General features: G+C 46.6%; 1 protein-coding gene across 1 annotated transcript in view; it reads left to right on the top strand.

Annotated features, from left to right (window-relative positions):
* Nucleotides 1–4,865, top strand: part of PIGS (phosphatidylinositol glycan anchor biosynthesis class S) — a 53,303-nt gene extending 48,438 nt beyond the window's left edge. The window contains exon 12 of the mRNA XM_044283638.1: nucleotides 3,579–4,865. Within this exon, the coding sequence (XP_044139573.1) occupies nucleotides 3,579–3,854 (276 nt within the window). The 3' untranslated portion in view covers nucleotides 3,855–4,865. The remainder of the gene's footprint in view (nucleotides 1–3,578) is intronic.
* Nucleotides 4,866–20,602: the final 15,737 nt, after the last annotated feature.

Below are 20,602 nucleotides of genomic sequence, written 5' to 3'. Positions count from 1 at the left end.
ACAACAGCTGGAGGTCTGGCCGCAGGTGGAGCATGCCTTCCTTACAGGATTAGTAAATCTGGGCCACTGTGTGCAAAAAGGCAAAAAAAAAAAAGCCACAAAGACCTTATCCTAACTTTTTTTTTTTTTTTTTAACATGGTAATAAATGGCAAAGCAAAGTTAATGTGTCTAATGACTGTAATAGTCCATTCACTACCCAGAACTTCTTTCTTATTAGAAGACAATGAGCAGGATAGACGATCAGTGGGGTCTGACACCCCGCACCCCCGCCAATTATCTGTTTAGCAATAGCTTTGGTTCTGGAAACAGACAGCTCCTTCTACTTTGGACTGAGCTTAGAAATACGAATGAGACTGTGAAAGGTTTCTTGTCCCAGCCTGTACAAGCGTTATTGAGACCTCTGCATAGGAACGGGTGACCAGGTTACTTCCTTTGACATTTTAACATTACAAATTGTGAGAAGGATGCGGGAGAACCATATGTTAGGTCTAACGCACAGGAAAAGCTGCAGCCAATGACCTGTGCAGCAGCCTGCATGTCACAAGCAGTGTATCCGTTCCGGCCACCGCACGGAAGGCAAGAATTGATTGGTTGACAGCAACTTTACATACACTGAAAAATATGCAGAGGTATAAGCCTAGACTTATACACCTAGAGTGGACAGCAGTGGCATCAGAAGCCATGGTTAACAGAGTTTTTTTTTTTTTTGTTTTTTTTTCTTTGTTTTTTTTTCTTCTTTCCCCCCCCTAATTACTAGAGTTGAGCGAACCAGAACTGTAAAGTTCGGGTTCGTACCGAACTTTAGGGTTTTTGGACCCGATCCCGAACATTTCAGTAAAAGTTCAGGTTCGGTGTTCAGCGCTTTCTTGGCGCTTTTTGAAAGGCTGCAGAGCAGCCACTCAACAAGCGGTTAACTGTCTGACCTTAGAAGCTTTCACAGCCATGCCTATTAATGGCATGGCTGTGATTGGCCAGTGTAACATGTGACCCAGCCTCTATATAAGCTGGAGTCACGTAGCGCTGCACGTCACTCTGCTGTGCTTAGTGTAGGGAGAGGATGCTGCTGGTTATTTCAGGGAGAGAATAGGAGAGACTCTTTTCTCAAAATCAGAATCTAACTCGGCGATCTACATACATTGTGTTTTGTGGATGCAGGGCACAATTTTTTTTATCCTGCCCTGAGCCCAGTGACCGAAAAAAATAACTTTTGGGACATTGAAAATCATTTTTTTTTTTTGGCAATATACAACATCTGGATTAGTCAGTGTGCAATTTAAGTTAGAAATACACCCATCATTTTCTGGGGTTTTAAAAACACACTTTTTTTTTTTGCCAAAACCACTATTTTCAGGCCTTGCAGCATCAGCACGTGTGAAATTACAGGCTTATATACTGCTGTCAAATTCAGTTGTTAAACACTCGTTTGGGCAAAAAAAAAAATTAGTTGGCAGCCTTTGATGCAGATGTCATTGTGAGATACACCCATAATACATTTGGATTAGATTCAGAGATTTGAAATACCGCCATTTGGTGCACCAATATTTAATTTAGGCCTACAGAAGTTCAGTCTGTGTGAGATACACCCTTTACATACAGGGGTTTGATTCAGGCATTTGAAATACAGCCATTTTGGGCAAATAAATATTTAATTCAGGCCTACAGTGGGTCAGGCAGTGTTAGATACACCCTGTATATACAGGGCTTATATTTTTTCATTAATAAAACACCCTTTTTGGGGCAAAATGCACAATATTTCAGGCCTTGCAGCATAAGCACGTTTGAAATTCCTGGGGTATATACTGCTGCCATATTGAGTTATTAAACAAACACCCGTTTGGGCAAAAAAAGTTTATTTGGCAGCCTTTGCTGCATATGTCATTGTGAGATACACCCTTAATACATTTGGGTTAGATTGAGAGATTTGAAATACCACCATTTGGTGCTCCAATATTTACTTCAGGCCTACAGCCCTGCCCCAGAAGTGGAAGAGATTGGGTGCACCGATTCCCAACCACTTATCTTTTAAGATGAGTACATGGAAGGACCATCGCAGCACGTCTCGGATGATGACGAAACACAGGTGCCAACTGCTGGGGCTTTCGAAAGTGTGCAGACCGACAAGGAAGGCAGAGGTGAAGACTGGGTGGAAGATGATGTGGAGGACGATGAGGTCCTCAACCCCACATGGAATCAAGGTCACGAGAGTGACCTATGTAGTTGGGAGGAAGAGGCGGTGGTCGCACAGAGCCACCAGCACAGCAGAAGAGGAAGAAGGGTGCAAAAGCGGAGCGGCCGTCCTCTAGACAGTACGCCTGCTACTGCCCACCGCAGCAAGGGACCAAGCACACCAAAGCCAGCTCCAAGGAGTTCCCTGGCGTGGCAGTTCTTCAGACTATGTGCTGACGACAAGACACGAGTGGTTTGCACGCTGTGCAATCAGCCTGAAGCGAGGCATAAACGTTCTTAACCAGGCATTTAAGTGCAAAGCACGAGCTGCAGTGGAGTAGACACCTCAAAAACCAAGAAAGGTCTCTGGCTCCTCCTGCTTCCTCTTCTGCTGCAGTCGCAGCCTCTTCATCCACCTCTGAAGTGACAGTGCCACCTGCCACCCCGCAAACAGGATCTGCCAGCAACACCAACACCTGGGTCACCAAGCATCTCCACAATGTCCCACGGAAGCGTTCAGCTCTCCATCTCCCAAACACTGGAGAAGAAAAGGAAGTACCCCCCTACCCACCCGCGATCCCTAGCCCTGAATGGCAGCATTTCTAAATTACTGGCCTTTGAAATGCTGTCATTCCGTCTGGTGGAGACGGATAGTTTTAAAGGCCTTATGGCAGTGGCTTTCCCACAGTACGTCATGCCCAGCCGCCACTACTTTTCAAGGCGAGCCATCCCTTCCCTTCACAACCAAGTAGGGGACAAAATCAGGTGTGCACTGCGCAACTCCATCTGTGGCAAGGTGCACCTGACTACGGATCCGTGGACCAGTAAGCACGGCCAGGGCCGTTATATCTCCATAACAGCACACTGGGTAAATACAATGTACAGCGCTGTGCTTGGTAAGCTGGGAGAAAGCCTCAGTGAAGGCAGAGAAGTTCACAGCAGCACTAACAGCTGATTGGTGGGGGGTCCCGGTGTCGGATTCACACGATCAGATAGTGAGGATTTATCCAGAGGATAGGTCATCAGTGTAAAAAGAAAAAACTAAAAAAATTCTCGGAAAACCCCTTTAATGATGGGACTTCATGTAGAATCTGTGATTTTTCACCAAATTGACAAAGTATCACAAGGACATGCCATCACTTTATGATCAACTAAGTCTGACCTCTGGGCCCTCCACCGATCCTGAGCATGAAGCGGCCTGCACAGCTGGCACTGGGGCACCATCGTTCTTCGGGTTGATGGGAGTCCCAGAAGTGAGAACTCCACTGATCATAAAGTGATGGCCTATCCTATAAAACAGAAATAACCCGTTAACTGTATCTAATGGTATCCTTGATCCCAAACTAACAAAATCTTCAAGTATATAGTATCAAGTAAATTTAACATGTGATTGCCATGTGTGTCTCTGCAGGTATACAACTCTGTGTCCTCCATTCAGATTGCACTGTCAGAACTGGAAGTTGGCAGGTTGGAGAATGCCTTCAAAGCAAGCAAAGAAGCCATTACATCTTCAGAGAAAGCTTTCTTCGACCCCTCATTGCTTCATCTTCTGTATTTTCCAGACGACCAGAAGTTTGCAGTTTATATCCCCCTTTTCTTGCCCATGGCTGTCCCCATATTGTTGTCTTTACTAAAGATTGCCAAGGATTACAAGCTAAGTAAGAAGGAGCCCAGCAAGACAGACTGAATGTTACAGTTCTTAGATATCATTCATTTGATTCCTCAAGTGAGGAGAGCACTGAGTTCTATTTATTATCTGAATGTATCATGAATATTGTAAATCCAGGGGAGAAAATCCGTCATGTGGGGGCGATGGAAGCTTGTGAACGGCTAATTACTAAGTATTGGGCAGTTTCACCTTTCATATGAAATCTGCCCAAGTGGGACTTGTCTTCATTTGTATCTTGCTTCTTTTGAGTCTGTCTTATTTTTGAAATATGGGAAATCTGCATCCAGTGTTTAAAGGGGTATTCTGGTTGTAACATGTTATCCTGTGGTTAGGGGACAACTATTAGATTGGTGGGTGTCCGACTGCTGGAACTCCGAATGATCATGAGAACGGGAACCCGTAGCCCATGAGGCCCCCGAAATGAAGAGTGGCAGGTCGGACATGTGCACTTACAAGATCCCCATTGTATGTATTAGACCTGTGATCGTCCAGGACTTGCAGCCACAAATTGGACCATGTTAAGGCTGTCTGAATGAGGCCTAGGAGTGCTAACAGCCTGCATGCTTAATCTTGCCGCAGTGTATTAAGGTGCACTTTAAAATTCAGATAAACTTTATTAAAACCTATTTTAAATGTGTTGGAAATAATTTTTGTAATGTACTTGAATTATTATTATATTTTTTTACTTTTCCTTGTGAAGTTCAGATGCCTTTTGTGCTTTACAATCCGTACACTCAGGTGCCTATTTCGCAGGGAAAAGTAAAAAAAAAAACAACAAAAGTTCAAGTACATTACAAAAATGATTTGTCTCATTTAGATTAGGTTTTAATAAAGTCTATCTGAAGTTTAGGTACACTTTAACTATTCCATGCCTTTTACCTGTGCTCATCACAGTGGTTCATAGGTTAGTGATGTAAAAGGAGTCATCTCAGGGAATAACTTGACTTGTGCTTTGGTTGAAATCACAATGTAAAGCAGTACATGTAAATATTAGTTCTGAACTTTAAATTAAATGGATTTTAAAGGGTATTTAAGGTTTTATTTTATTTTAATTTTTAAATGTGAAACACTCCACCTATCCCCAGAAAAGGTAATTGATATTAGATCGGTCCAGGTCCACATATTGGGCCCCCCTGCTGATCAGCTGTTTGTAGGGGCTGTGACACTCATACAGCCACTGTGGCCTCCTGCACCTTGACGTCTTAGTAGCAGAGGTGCACGATGTTGTCCCATTCAAGTGATTGATACGACTAATAGACAGCATGCAGGTAGATTGATAGGAGCACACACCCCGCTGCTGCACCTTCAGCTGATCAGTGGCAGTGGAAAGAGTCAGACCCCTACCGATCTGATACGGATGGCATAGGGCAAGGATCCTCAACCTGCGGCCCTCCAGCTGTTGCAAAACTACAACCTCCATCATGCCGGAAAGCTTACCACTATCAGGGCATGCCAGTAGTTGTAGTTTTGCAACAGCTGGAGAGTGGCAGGTTGGGTATCCCTGGCACAGGCCATCAATATTCTGATCCTTTAGTTGAATTGCAGTTTCTCTGAAGCGTTGCTAAATATCTTTCTTTTCACTACAAATTTTGTACATATCAGGCATATTTACAAAATTGTTATTTTTCAAAAACAGTGGTACATGAAGGTTCATTGTGTTTCTGTCAGAAAAGTTGGAACAGGCGCTTTGTAAAGGCTTTGATCATGCTGAACACCATGGGCCAGTTTCGTCATTATCACTGCGTGTCTGGGACTTTTTCAATGTCATGTGTGCATAATTTTTTGTGCAAGTGAGATTTTTCCACGGGCTCGCCACTTTCCTGAAAAGGAGGCATGGCAGGGCCGGCGGCCCCTCCACATTAATCATCTTCACCGCCAGTTTTCTGCCATAGAATAACACTGAAATATATGCCAGCCAGGAGCTGGCATATATTTTGGTTGAAGGGGTTCTGCAGTTTATTTAAACTGATGATCTATCCTCTGGATAGATCATCAGCATCTGACCGGCGGGGGTCTGACACCAGCAGCGCCGCGGTCTTCTCACAGTTTACCGCTGGCCCAGTGACGTCACTACTAGTATCAACTGGCCTGGGAGCTCCTAAGCTCTGTTCACTTGAATGGAGCTTAGGCCCGCCCAGGCCAGTTGATACTGGTCGTGACGTCACTGGGCCTGCGGTAAACGATGAGAAGGCCGCGGCTCTGCTGGAGCGCCGCTGCCTTCTCAAACTGCTGATCGGCGAGGTCCCGGGTGTCGGACCCCCGCCGATCAGATGCTGCTGATCTATCCAGAGGATAGATCATCAGTTTAAACAAACTGCAGAACCTCTTTAAGGCACATGGACTGCGGCAGTGCACTGGTTATCATCAGTGATGGTCAGTTCGCAGTGTTCGCCAGCGAACACATGCGGGTTGCCATCTTTAGTAAGGTTAGATTCACCCGTCCGTCGATGCACAGGTAAGCCCTTACCTGTTCCTGTGCCGCGAGCCGGTCTGAAATCAAATGCGGTCACCGGGAGCAGGCATTTCTGAGAACAGTAGCCGGGGGCCTTCATCGGGCTGTTCTCGGAACTGCCCCCTCCCGGTGACCGCATTTGATTTCAGACCAGCTCCTGGCACAGGCACAGGTAAGGGCTTACCTGTGCATCGCCGGACGGGTGAGTCTAACCTTACTAAAGATGGCAGCCCGCATGTGTTCGATGGCGAACTGACCATCACTGGTTATCACAGCCTGCCAAGTGCCATATTTCTCAATGATTTACACCAGACAACTGGCATAACTGCACTGATAAATATCCTCCAAAGCTTTCCTTCTGTACATAATAAAAGCCACTGCTCGAAGAGAGCTTGGTGCAAAGGAATTTATTCAGTTGCCATTGAACACAATAGAAGCTGTAAAATCTCTTTTGCACTGAGCTCCATCTAGTGCTGGCTGCAGGAAAATGCTGTAGATTGATGTTGGGCAGCTCCCTCTAACCCCCTCTTCTATAGCAGTCACATAGTCAGTGTCCATGGTAAGTACTAGAGCTGAGCGAATTTCATGTTATGAAATTCGTTCACTCTTTGTTTGGTGGTAAGGCATAACGTTATGCAGTCTGTCATAGAATTGCATTATGGTCCGTGGTAACGGAATCCATAACGCAATTCTGCTTTTACCACCAAACGAAGCGTGAACAAATTTCATAACAGGAAATTCGCTCATCTCTAGTAAGCACACCACAGAATCCAGCACTGGACTGTGATATAATGTGAATTCCAGAAGCAGAAGACTCAGCAGAAAGAACCAACTGTAACATTTCATCCAATGTTCTAGTAATATTACTTTTGTCATTTTGTCACATTTTTGGGGGCCATGAAGGTTCTCTACCCTACTCATCTAGGAGGAGGTGGCATTGACCCCTCTAATATGGTACTTGAGAAACGATAGCCATATAATGAAAGGACAATATGTAAAGCTTGAATATTGGGCTTTGTGTGTGAATCCTATTTGAGAAAACATGCCATATTTGTTCATAAATCACTTTATTAAAGGGGTTATCCCATGACTAATGTAAAAAAATGCAAAATCCGGCATCATATAGTTCAAGGAAGCCTCTTTCTAACAAAGCTAGAACCAGCCCTGTACCTCACATGGATCCTGAGGTCTCCACATTCATTGCTCTGTTGGATTTATATCTAGCTGGCAGCTCAAGGGGAGGGTCTTTTCTGCTGCAGCTCAGGGGGTGTGTCTCAGCTCTCCCTATCACAGTACAGGAGGTGTGTCTTTACTGCAGGAGGTAGTTGAAGGATGAAACTGAGCATGTGCGGCCATCTTAGTGATCCATACAAAAATAAGAAAAAGAACAGACAGTAGATAATATAAATATAAATTTTGTTGAATAACTCAGTGGCTATGCAAAATTTCTAATTAGATGCAATTACATAAGTATTCTTTCCTCCACTGGTCATGTCAAAACTGTTGGATAAAGCAGCGCTCCGAAGACTGAACGAAGCTGATTTTTTTATAAAAATGTATCTGTAGTCATTTATCTGTAGTAACATGGCCACTTATATCCAGTTTTGGAGGAAAAGACTTACAGTAATCCTGGACAGTTCCTTTAAATCCTTCAGTAGTAGATGCTGGAAACAAGAAGCAATTTACTGTTGTAGGGACACCAAGATGGATATTCTTATTGTATGGACACACAAAGGGGGCTATTACTGTTGTAAGGGACTCAAAGAGGGGCACTCCTACTGCATACATGCCAACATTTAGGCCACTTGCACACGTTGCAGATTTTTAGCACGGATTCCTGTGCAGAAAAACTGCAGCGTATTACAGTTCCGGCAAAGTGTATGAAATTACGCTAATCTCATGTACACTACAGATTTTTTCTGTGTTGAAATTGACCTGCCGAGCAGATTTCTCATTAAATTGCATGTCAATTATATTTGCGCTTGTAGCTGCGGATTTCACCCTTTTCAATAGAGCGAGATCTGCGGCAAAACTGTATCACACCAGAAACCACGGTTAGGCATTGCAGATTTAGGAGTGGACATACTGCAAAAACGCACATAAATCTGTATGGATGCAGGGGATCTTAAAGGGCATCTTTCAGCAGATTTGTACCTATGACACTGGCTGACCTGTCACATGAGCGCTTGGCAGCTGAAGACATCTGTGTTGGTCCCATGTTCATATGTGCCCGCATGGCTGAGAAAGATGATGTTTTATATATATGCAAATGAGCCTCTAGGAGCAACGGGGGCGTTACCATTACACCTAGAGGCTCTGTTCTCTTATTCAACTGCCTCATCGTCGGCACTTTGATTGACAGGGCGAGGTGTGGTGATGTTTTTACTGCCTGGTCCTGTCAATAAGTAGACTGGGTCAGCAATACATAGTGCAGCACAAAATACTGCCTTAGGAGAACTAGATACTGCCCCAGAAGCTGACCCTCTGTGGTGGCCGTCAGCAGCTGCACGTTCTGTCCTCCTCTAGTTGTCTCTAAGTAAGTGTTTGAGCCATCGGCAACTACGCCCCTGTTAAGGGAAATATAAATGTTTGATATTTAGGGCGATCTCAATAATTAATATTCATAAATAGATGTGAGTCGTCTAGAGATGACTCTGCCTATATATGCCTAAAATAAGAACTATGTTAGTCAGCTAATTGTCTAACTAACTACCTCTGTTGCCTATACACTCCACTGACGTCCGCTCTACCATGTGTGCCTCTCTTTATGCTCAAATCCCAAGAGTCCTCCCCCCTAGTCCCAAATGCTGAAGTAGGGGGGGATGGAGTTTGACCATGGGGCAGAGATGTGGAAACAGGTTTATGATGTCTCTGGTTAGAAAGCCCCCTGACAAACGGTGCCAGAGAGTCTGCCATCTCTTTGTCCTGAGGTGACCAGCAAACGGCCCATCCTACTGTTTAGGGCCTGAACAAAAGAGGACTAGATACTGATCAGCTGTTATCCTACAGGCTATCAGCACAAGTTTTTATCTAAACATGGGGGATGAACTGTTGATAAGAGTTGATAGGGAATTGAATCTATGGAATATTTAATACACTTCCCTCTACATTATGTATGTGTGTATATATATATATATATATATATATATATATATATAATCCATAGGAAAGGTCAGGCAGCACTCCCTTGACATGGAGTTATAGCTGTAAGGTGCCCGCGGTGGTCCCTCGATTTAGGACGAAAACAGCAAAGAAAGTCCACAGCACTCCTTGAAGTATAAAAAATGTGTAATTTTATTCACGCATGTCGAAATTTGACAACGTTTCGGTTATCTCACAGAACCTTTCTCAAGTCAGGTGAACATAAAGTGCATATGTGCAAGTATAAGTACATCATCACATTGTAACCAATCAATTCATCAACCAATACAAAACCAGTACACTCCCATATTTAAGGCATGTTACAATTCATTCATTAACTCCATGTGTGCACATAAAGACGGATCGCGGTGCTTCCTCATCATTTCAATATCGATCATGATTATTCATCATCATACTGAGTGAATAAAAGTGCATACAATAAAGTGCAAAGTGCAGTGTAAATCCTACATATTAAAATACCTTGCTGTGGATTCATGTGCTGGAACAGAAGGAGATGGCGTCTAAACTTCTATGGAGGCACGCCACTGCTCCGCGTCTATTCCTCCTCAGTACGCATGTGTCAATTCCTTCCCCACTGACGACGCAGTACATAACCATTGTGCGTCATCAGTAGGCGGAGACCCAGCGTCATGTCGTCAGATCCACTCCGTCAGCGCCTAACACGCGCGCACGAGTGTCAGTACGCTGCAGCAGTAATTCGGGACCAGTCACAGGTCTATTCCGCCATTTTTCATTAGGGCACTCATTTGGGCAATACCTTACGCCTCTTTCTCCTTCTATTACCACTTACCAACCAGCAAAGGTAAACGCCTGAACCATACTTTCAAAGTGGTCAAACTTTGAAAGTGTCCCCAAGTGCAGTCACAAAAACCATCAAGCGCTACAAAGAAACTGGCTCACATGCGGACCGCCCCAGGAAAGGAAGACCAAGAGTCACCTCTGCTGCGGAGGATAAGTTCATCCGAGTCACCAGCCTCAGAAATCGCAGGTTAACAGCAGCTCAGATTAGAGACCAGGTCAATGCCACACAGAGTTCTAGCAGCAGACACATCTCTAGAACAACTGTTAAGAGGAGACTGTGTGAATCAGGCCTTCATGGTAGAATATCTGCTAGGAAACCACTGCTAAGGACAGGCAAGAAGCAGAAGAGAACTTGTTTGGGCTAAAGAACACAAGGAATGGACATTAGACCAGTGGAAATCTGTGCTTTGGTCTGATGAGTCCAAATTTGAGATCTTTGGTTCCAACCACGTGTCTTTGTGTGACGCAGAAAAGGTGAACGGATGGACTCTACATGCCTGGTTCCCACCGTGAAGCATAGAGGAGAAGGTGTGATGGTGTGGGGGTGCTTTGCTGGTGACACTGTTGGGGATTTATTCAAAATTGAAGGTATACTGAACCAGCATGGCTACCACAGCATCTTGCAGCGGCATGCTATTCCATCCGGTTTGCGTTTAGTTGGACCATCATTTATTTTTCAACAGGACAATGACCCCAAACACACCTCCAGGCTGTGTAAGGGCTATTTGACCATGAAGGAGAGTGATGGGGTGCTGCGCCAGATGACCTGGCCTCCACAGTCACCGGACCTGAACCCAATCGAGATGGATTGGGGTGAGCTGGACCGCAGAGTGAAGGCAAAAGGGCCAACAAGTGCTAAGCATCTCTGAGAACTCCTTCAAGACTGTTGGAAGACCATTTCAGGTGACTACCTCTTGAAGCTCATCAAGAGAATGCCAAGAGTGTGCAAAGCAGTAATCAAAGCAAAAGGTGGCTACTTTGAAGAACCTAGAATATTACATATTTTCAGTTGTTTCACACTTTTTTGTTATGTATATAATTCCACATGTGTTAATTGCATGATTTTCCTATTTTATGACGTAAAGTCATGATTTTATTAAAGACACGGAGGCGAGTATTGCATCACTCTTTCTTTACTGAAATCCACAGCAGCAAAGAGTTAACATAAAAAATGAAGGACAACCCCAAACAAACCCTCCCACTATACAGTCCATAAATAGGTCCTCCTCCGTCATCTCTTCCTCTTTCTTTGATGTGGACCACTTGAATACTGGACCGAAACACCCTGTAACAGAACTCCAACCGGAAACCATGAACCGAGAAACTGGAACCCGAGCTCAACCGGAACAACGGCCAACAGGTCCCAAGAACTTCCTGGAACGCACACTAGACCCGCATCGGGAATCAACCTACGGAAAAGAAAAAACAGGATAATACAAGGTAACTCCTAGACCCAAAGTCTATTCCAAGCATGTGGGAAAAAACAAGCGTCAATCATAAAGAACGCAATAAATAATATAACACAATCCTCTGGTTATCATACATAAATAACATATAAGCAAGCAAAATAGGGAGGGAAAAGTAAAATAGGGTGGGCAATACTCGCCTCCGTGTCTTTAATAAAATCATGACTTTACGTCATAAAATAGGAAAATCATGCAATTTTATAACAAGACACGGAGGCTTCGTATTGCAAGTTTAAAGCGTCTAAATCACCGCAGAAAAAGCATGTGGAGGTGGCCTGAAATAAAACTCCCGAAACGTAGAAGCTCTAGACCAATCAGCTAAACGAAGAACATCCTCCAGACGCGCCCCTGCAATGGTCATGGAGGTAGCCGAAGCTCCCCTCACCGAGTGAGCCGTGAAAATTGACGTATCAACTCCAGCTAGGGAAAGGATCCACTTAACCCAACGGGATAAAGTGACGCTAGCAACCGGGAGAAAAGGCCTGCGGAACGAAATGAACAATTGCGGATTAGAAGGTCCACGTAAGGAAATCGTGCGGTTCAAGTACTCCTTCAAACATAGCACCGGGCAAAGGGCCTGATTGTCAGGAAAAGCCGGGTAAGACACCGCCCGAATATTAGTCTTCGTGCGGCGTGATATATTAAACAAGACACCGCCTGGAGTAAGGGACAGAGCATCGAAGTCTAAAGCCCGCACATCCGAAACCCTTTTGCAGGAGACTAAACACAGCAGGGTGACCAGCTTCGCCGAGAGTTGGCGTAGAGTTAAAGAAGAAATGAGGGGCCAGCTAGAGAAAAATTGAAGCACCAACGTAACGTCCCAAGAACTCGTGAACCGGGGTCTAGGAGGGCGAGATAAACGTGACCCTTTCAGGAGGCGACACACTAAAGGGTGTTGACCAGCCGGGCAACCAGCAAACCCTTCGTGTCGAGAGGATATGGCCGAACGGAAAAGGTTAATGGACCTATAAGCTTTACCCTCCTCATAAAGAGACGTCAAGAACTCCAGCATGTCAGTCACAGGAGCTGAAAGGGGATCCAGACTCCGCCCCACGCACCAGTCAGACCAACGTTACCAGGCTGACTGATAAGCGCGTCGGGTTCCGGGGGCCCACGCGTTCTCCAGGAGGGTACGAGCCGATCCCGATAAGCTTGCGACGCCCCAATGTTCCCTGAGATTCTGCACACCAGTTGGTGAAGAGAGCCGTCCGCCACCATCGGATGAAGTTGGTCCAGAGGTCCGCGAAGAAGATCTGGAAATGATGGAAGAAGACGGGGGTCCTCCACTAGAAGTTCCAGGAGTTGAGGGAACCAGGATTGGGCTTGCCAAAAGGGAACTATCAGCACTAAGTCTGCGAGTTGGCGATGGACCTGAGAAAGCACTCGCGGGATGAGCGCAAATGGGGGAAAAGCGTAAGCCAGTTGACCCGACCAATCCTGTAGAAGGGCGTCCACAGCCACCGACAGAGGATCCGGTCTCCAACTGTAGAAGTGCGGGAGCTGGGCGTTCCAACGTGAGGCAAAGAGATCCATAGAGAGAGGTCCCCAAATCGACATGATAGAGGAGAAAACCGCTGGATCTAATCTCCAATCGCTGAAGTCCGAAGAATGACGAGAACTCCAGTCCGCGAAAGTATTGTGTAGCCCTGGGATATATTCCGCGATCACCGTAAAGCCTTTGTCTAGGCAAAAGGACCAAAAATCCTTCGCCAGGTGGGTTAGGATTGATGAATGGGTGCCCCCCATGGCATTGACATAACGCACGGCCGACACATTGTCCATCCTGAGTCTGATACAAGCCGACACCCTGTCGCTGGTGAAGCTGCGGATGGCGAAGGAAACTGCTAACAACTCCAGAGCGTTTATGTGGAGATGGGACTCGTTGCCTGACCAGGGCCCTCCGGTGGAAACCCCATTGCAGTATGCACCCCAGCCGAGGAGACTGGCATCCGACTCCACGATCAGATCCGGCTGAGGACCCACGATGGCCTTGCCATTCCACGCGTCGAGGTTGGCGATCCACCACATGAGTTCGTCTCTCGTCTCGTGGTCCAGAGTCACCAAGTCGGCGTAGGACGCACCCGCCTGGAGATGGGCGATCTTCAGTCGTTGCAATGCTCGATAATGAAGAGGCGCTGGAAAAATCGCCTGGATGGAAGAGGACAGAAGACCGATAATGCGTGCCAGGTGACGCAGCGACATCTGAGGAAGCCTCAGGACGTGACGTAGTTCCTTGCGTATAGACCTGATTTTTGGTCCAGGAAGGCATAGGGTCTGCTCGCTTGAGTTCACCACAAAACCCATAAATTCCATCGACCTGGAAGGATGTAGGCAGGACTTCTCGGTGTTGATGACGAATCCAAGACCTGTGATAAGAGACATCGCAGCCTGTAGGTGAGTTAAAAGCTCCGATGGGGATTGAGCCATGAAGAGGATATCGTCCAGGTAAATCACAAGACGAATACCCTGCCTGCGAAGGCAAGCCACCACGGTCTCATCAATTTGGTGAAACACCAGGCGGCTGACGAGAGGCCAAACGGAAGACACGTGAATTGCCAGAGGAGGTCGTGCCAGCAGAATTGAAGGAGTGTTCTGGACTGAGGGGCCACAGGAACCGTCAGATAAGCGTCTTTCAGGTCCAACTTCACCATCCAGTCCCCTGGAAGCAAAAGGTCCCTGAGCAAGTGAATCCCTTCCATTTTGAAATGGCGGTAACACACAAACCTGTTCAGATTTCCGCAAATTGATTACCGGCCGGAATTGGCCCCCTTTCTTCTCCACCAAAAACATATTGCTGACCACCCCGAAGGAGTGAGGAGGCGCTTCCTCTATTGCTCCTTTGTCCAACAGGGAACGGAGCTCTCGGTCCATGCAAGATTGGGCGGTTTCTGACAGTACTAGTGGATGAGGATCTGGGAGCGACAGGTGAGATACCACAAGATCTATACGAAATCCCTGGACCGTGGTTAATATCCACGGATCGGAGGTTACCCGGTTCCAAGCGGGTAAAAAATGTCGGAGTCTGCCCCCGATACAAGGGTTGGAAGAAAGATATAGGTTTTGAGGACTTACCAAGTGGACGTCTTGAGCCAAGGTTGCCTCTGAATCCTCTGGAGCGAAATGGCTGACCCCTGGATGGGAAGAAGGTAGACTGTTGTCTCTGATCCTGGAACGATGGCCTTTGATTATAGGGACCTCGAGCGTTTCCACGCGTCTGGAAGTGGACACGGCCGGACAGTCGGCCCCTGAAACTGACGGCCCTATTAGAGACACGCCCGTGGAATACCTTACGCATGGAGCTCTGAGCTTTATCAAGCGCAGTAAAAGCTCCTACAAATTTACCTAAGTCCTTAATAAAACTATCGCCAAACAGGAGCCCCTGAGCCTCCTTGCCCGTCTCCGTCAGAGCCATGTTGTAGAGTTTGGGCTCAATCTTCATGAGCAATGCTTTCCTTCGTTCAATGGATAATGAGGAATTAACGTTTCCTATTAAACAAATGGCGCGTTGTGCCCAGCCACTGAGTTCTGCTGGGTCTATGGCCGTACCCTCAATTCTGGCAGTTTCAGCCAATTCTAATATTTTTGTCATGGGTCCCAGACTGTCCAAGAGCTTGTCTTGACAAGCCCAAAGAGCAGAGTCTAGGCCCTTGCGGGGGTTAAATCCCGACTTGGAAAGGAACTGGATCATCTTAGGATCCACATTGGGCGTGTCGCACACCTTATTCGGGATTAAGGGGCGGGGGCATTCAGCCTTCAATTTATTCCGGGTTTCTTTGGAAAGAGGTTTCTCACTCTACTCTCCAGATATTGTGCCACGTGTGGGATAGGCAACCATTCGGCCGACCTCGGATGGTGGAGGCTGTCTGGATCAAAAAGGGGGTGCCTTGCGGGTCAATCAGGGAACTAGATCCCGGGAGATTATCATCCGGACCCACACTGGAGGGGGGATGAAGCGGAGGGGAAAACCCTTCCAATTCGTCAGCCACCCGGACCCCTTCAAGGTCTACATCAGAGGCATAAGGACCCTTCACTAAAGACCTCCTCATCAGACTCAATTTCAGAGTCAGAGCTGAGTTCGGGACGAGCCCGAGCGGATTTCCAGGGGCGCGCTTTTTCCGCCTGGCGCGGGCAGGCTCTCTTACGTGACCTATGCACGTTGTCTTTTGATGGAGCTAAGCCATCATTGCAATCAATTCTGGAGGTAACCGGGGCAACAGCAACAGGCTGGGTGGGGGCAGTGTTTTGCGCTCTAAGCGCCTGGGAAATCGATTGAGAAATAATAGAAGAGACATTGCCCATGGCATTAGCTATTGCTGCAGATATAGATTGCTGTAGATCAACAGCATGGGAGTCAGTGTGAAGCGTATTTGAAACTGCAGGGAGCATGGCAGAATCAGTGGAGGGACCCTCTAGAGCGGGGTGCACAGAGGGGTATCGTTGGGCAGGGACATGCTAAAGGAGTTAGTCACTCCTGAGGAGAAAGAGCAAGATGGGACAAAACCTATCTAAGTTAAGGGCAGACAGGAGCAGGCACCGATGTCCAAGCCGTGAGGGAACAACGTGCCGACGGAAGAAGGTGCAGGGGGGGAGGAACCGACACGCCCCCCTACAACCAAACGAAACAAGGAAGTGCTCTGGATGGTTGCCGAGAAGATAAGTCCCGGCGCCGTACTGTATATGCGGGAGTACAAAGATGGCGCCCGAGACACACGTCAGCAAGCGTCCCGCCCCGCCCCCCCGCGACTGCCGCCGAAGTCCCGCGAGACACGAGACTTCGGGCGGCACGAAGCGCGAACGGCTAGCCGGACTGAAAATGGCGTCTGAAGTAAGAAGGGGAAGGGGGGGGATCGGGGGCACAGAGGGCACAATAAGAGGCGCAAGGATGCGAGCGGAACTTGCAGCAAGGGAAGGCAAAAACCTTGGTGGAATCAAACAATGACAAAATGAAAGTAATGATAATAACAGACCAACGGAATATCACAAAAACTCTGGTAACTACACAGGGAGTAGACCAAGTTAACGGATAAGCATTTAAATTAACAAATCCCAAAATGCTACAGGTTAGGAATAAATCTAATAGAAAACCGGAGAGGTACTTATCTGCTGTGGGCAGCAGCAAAGAAAGAGGAAGAGATGACGGAGGAGGACCTATTTATGGACTGTATAGTGGGAGGGTTTGTTTGGGGTTGTCCTTCATTTTTTATGTTAACTCTTTGCTGCTGTGGATTTCAGTAAAGAAAGAGTGATGCAATACAAAGCCTCCGTGTCTTGTTATAAAATTCATAGTTTTGATGCCTTCAATGTGAATCTACAATTTTCATAGTCATAAAAATAAAGAAAACTCTTTGAATGAGAAGGTGTGTCCAAACTTTTGGTCTGTACTGTGTATATATACACATACACATACATACATACACATATATGCACAATTCTACTACTTCCCTCTACAGGCCCACTTCATTATTCAGTGCTGAACCCAGTAGGGCACCTGCGGTCGCCGGGCAGGTACATAGGTAGCAGATGCTCCCAGTGTTAATTACCGCTGAGAGCATCAGATCGTTATCTACTTGAGCAGCAGAAGTTACGAGTGCTTAGGTGGCCCCCTGGGCATCGGCCCACTGGCAAATTTCCATGTAGAGTCTATGGCCAGTCCACTTCTGGGCATAACTGCTGTAAGGGGCTCAAAGGGAACATTACTACTGTATGGGTGCACAAACAGGGACGTAACTACTGAGTCATTTTCAGTGCGGGCCGCAGCGATATACACACACATATACACAGAGGGACCTGGTCTTGTCCTCAACAATGGCGGCTGCCTTCAGCGTGGACCTCTGATTCACTCAGCGTTGAGAATTAGGCTCCTTTGACAGTGGATGGCCTGAACAGCTACCAGCACCGATTGCTTGAGAATTAGGAGAGGAGGCTAGGGGAAAAAAAAGTTGGTATCTGCAGAGCGACGGCTACAGCCTGGTATTGGAGGATGCCGTTGTTGGAGGAAGTAACAGGTCCTTTTCAACCAATGCTTCAAGGGGTATTCCCATCTTGCTACTTCATCCTCAATTGCTGCCAGCTAGCTGGTAACTTCCTGCTTTTCTGCAGATAAGGCTGGGCGGGCTTAGGCAGCTAGAGTGAAGGCGGCCACGCCTCCTTATGACATCACACTGAGTCCTGCGTGCTCGTTCATGTGAAGAGTATGACTCATCAGTCTGCAGTGTCTGAGGGGAATGGTCACTCAGAGAGCCATGTGAAGTGAGCTCAGTGCACAGTAACATGTGGCTGTTCTGCACAGTTTTACACACAAAATCTCTGTCTGATCTTTTACAAACCCATTCTGTGCATCAAAAACTATAATTCCATATTATACATTAGCCCAAAAGCTTGACCAACCCCCACCCACCACTGATGCAGATTTGTTTCCATTACAGCTGTGCTCCAGTTGTGTATAAACCTTACACTATGTATCTTTATAGATGCATATACAGCTCAGCTACATGTGTCTTCTCCATTGTCTGAAAAGCTTCATATACAGCTCTGTTACATCTGTCTGTTTATCTCTTCAACCAGCACTGTGTCAGAACAGCTGCATATTCAGCTCTACTACATCTGTTTCTCTCTTCAACCAGCACTGTGTCAGAACAGCCGCATATTCAGCTCTACTACATCTGTTTCTCTCTTCAAACAGCACTGTATCAGAACAGCCGCATATTCAGCTCTACTACATCTGTTTCTCTCTTCAAACAGCACTGTATCAGAACAGCCGCATATTCAGCTCTACTACATCTGTTTCTCTCTTCAACCAGCACTGTGTCAGAACAGCCGCATATTCAGCTCTACTACATCTGTTTCTCTCTTCAAACAGCACTGTATCAGAACAGCCGCATATTCAGCTCTACTACATCTGTTTCTCTCTTCAAACAGCACTGTATCAGAACAGCCGCATATTCAGCTCTGCTACATCTGTTTCTCTCTTCAAACAGCACTGTATCAGAACAGCCGCATATTCAGCTCTACTACATCTGTTTCTCTCTTCAAACAGCACTGTATCAGAACAGCCGCATATTCAGCTCTGCTACATCTGTTTCTCTCTTCAAACAGCACTGTATCAGAACAGCCGCATATTCAGCTCTGCTACATCTGTTTCTCTCTTCAAACAGCACTGTATCAGAACAGCCGCATATTCAGCTCTGCTACATCTGTTTCTCTCTTCAAACAGCACTGTATCAGAACAGCCGCATATTCAGCTCTGCTACATCTGTTTCTTTCTTCAAACAGCACTGTATCAGAACAGCCGCATATTCAGCTCTACTACATCTGTTTCTCTCTTCAAACAGCACTGTATCAGAACAGCCGCATATTCAGCTCTACTAGATCTGTTTCTCTCTTCAAACTGCACTGTATCAGAACAGCCGTATATTCAGCTCTACTATGCCCCCCATCAGCCTCATATAGCCCCCATCAGCCTCATATAGCCCCCATCAGCCTCATATAGCCCCCATCAGCCTCATACAGCCCCCCATCAGCCTCATATGTCCCCTATCATCCTCATATGGCCCCCATCATCCTCATATGGCCCCCATCAGCCTCATATGGCCCCCATCAGCCTCATATAGCCCTCATCAGCCTCATATGCCCCCCATCAGCCTCATATAGCCCCCCATCAGCCTCATATAGCCCCCCCATCAGCCTCATATAGCCCCCATCAGCCTCATATAGTCCCCATCAGCCTCATATGTCCCCAATCAGCCTCATATGTCCCCCATCATCCTCATATAGCCCCCATCATCCTCATATGGCCCCCATCATCCTCATATGTCCCCCATCAGCCTCATATGTCCCCCATCATCCTCATATAGCCCCCATCATCCTCATATAGCCCCCATCATCCTCATATAGCCCCCATCAGCCTCATATAGCCCCCATCAGCCTCATACAGCCCCCCATCAGCCTCATATGTCCGCCATCAGCCTCATATAGCGCCCCCATCAGCCTCATATAGCCCCCCCATTAGCCTCATATAGCCCCCCCATTAGCCTCATATAGCCCCCCCATTAGCCTCATATAGCCCCCCATTAGCCTCATTTAGCCCTACCCCATTAGCCTCAATAGCCCCCCCATCAGCCTCATATAGCCCCCCATCATCATCCATCCGCCCCAAAAGTCAGTCCGTCTGCCCCCTCAAGTGCCTCCATCAGCCCCCAATCTCATATATAACATATACTCACCCCGCTGTCTCTCCCACGCCGTCCGCTCTCTGAGTCCTCTCTCCCTTCCACAAAGTAATCGGCCGCGCATGCGCAGATCTATTTTCATCTTTGCTGTGCTACAACGCGGCTCAAAGGAAAATAGATCTGCGCATGCGCGGACCGCCCGGCGACGTGCGCGTTCTTGATAATGAGTACAGCCGCCGCTAGATCACCAGGGAAGGAGTGCGCAAGCGCGGCCAATGGATGCGGCCGGCGAGCGGCAGCCGTATCCATGGGCAGCGCTTATAAACTAGTGATTTCTGATTTTGAATTTATAAAAGAATAGTAGTTTTTTTTTAATTAGTTGTATTTAGTAAAAAGTTTATTGGGGGTGTTAAAGGGGATATTAATTATTGATATTTATGCAAATCTCAATAATTAATATTCATAAGTAGGCGTAATCGTCTTGTGATGACTCCGCCTATTTATGCCTTAATGAACAACAATTTACTGCTGATTACCTTAGTCTAATCACCAACTACACTTACTGCATGCGCCTTACTGACTACCGCTAGTAATCACACGTTACACAATAGGTACAAATGACACAGTATTTATTAATCCTTACAGAATACACAAGTAATACAGTGCCAACAATATACTACCTCTACGGCAGCGATTCCTTGCAATTATAAAGGAATT

This window comes from Bufo gargarizans, chromosome 3, assembly GCF_014858855.1.
Source record: "Bufo gargarizans isolate SCDJY-AF-19 chromosome 3, ASM1485885v1, whole genome shotgun sequence".
Lineage (NCBI taxonomy): Eukaryota > Metazoa > Chordata > Amphibia > Anura > Bufonidae > Bufo > Bufo gargarizans.
Note: the sequence above shows the minus strand (reverse complement) of the source record. Positions and strands in the feature narration are given on the sequence as shown.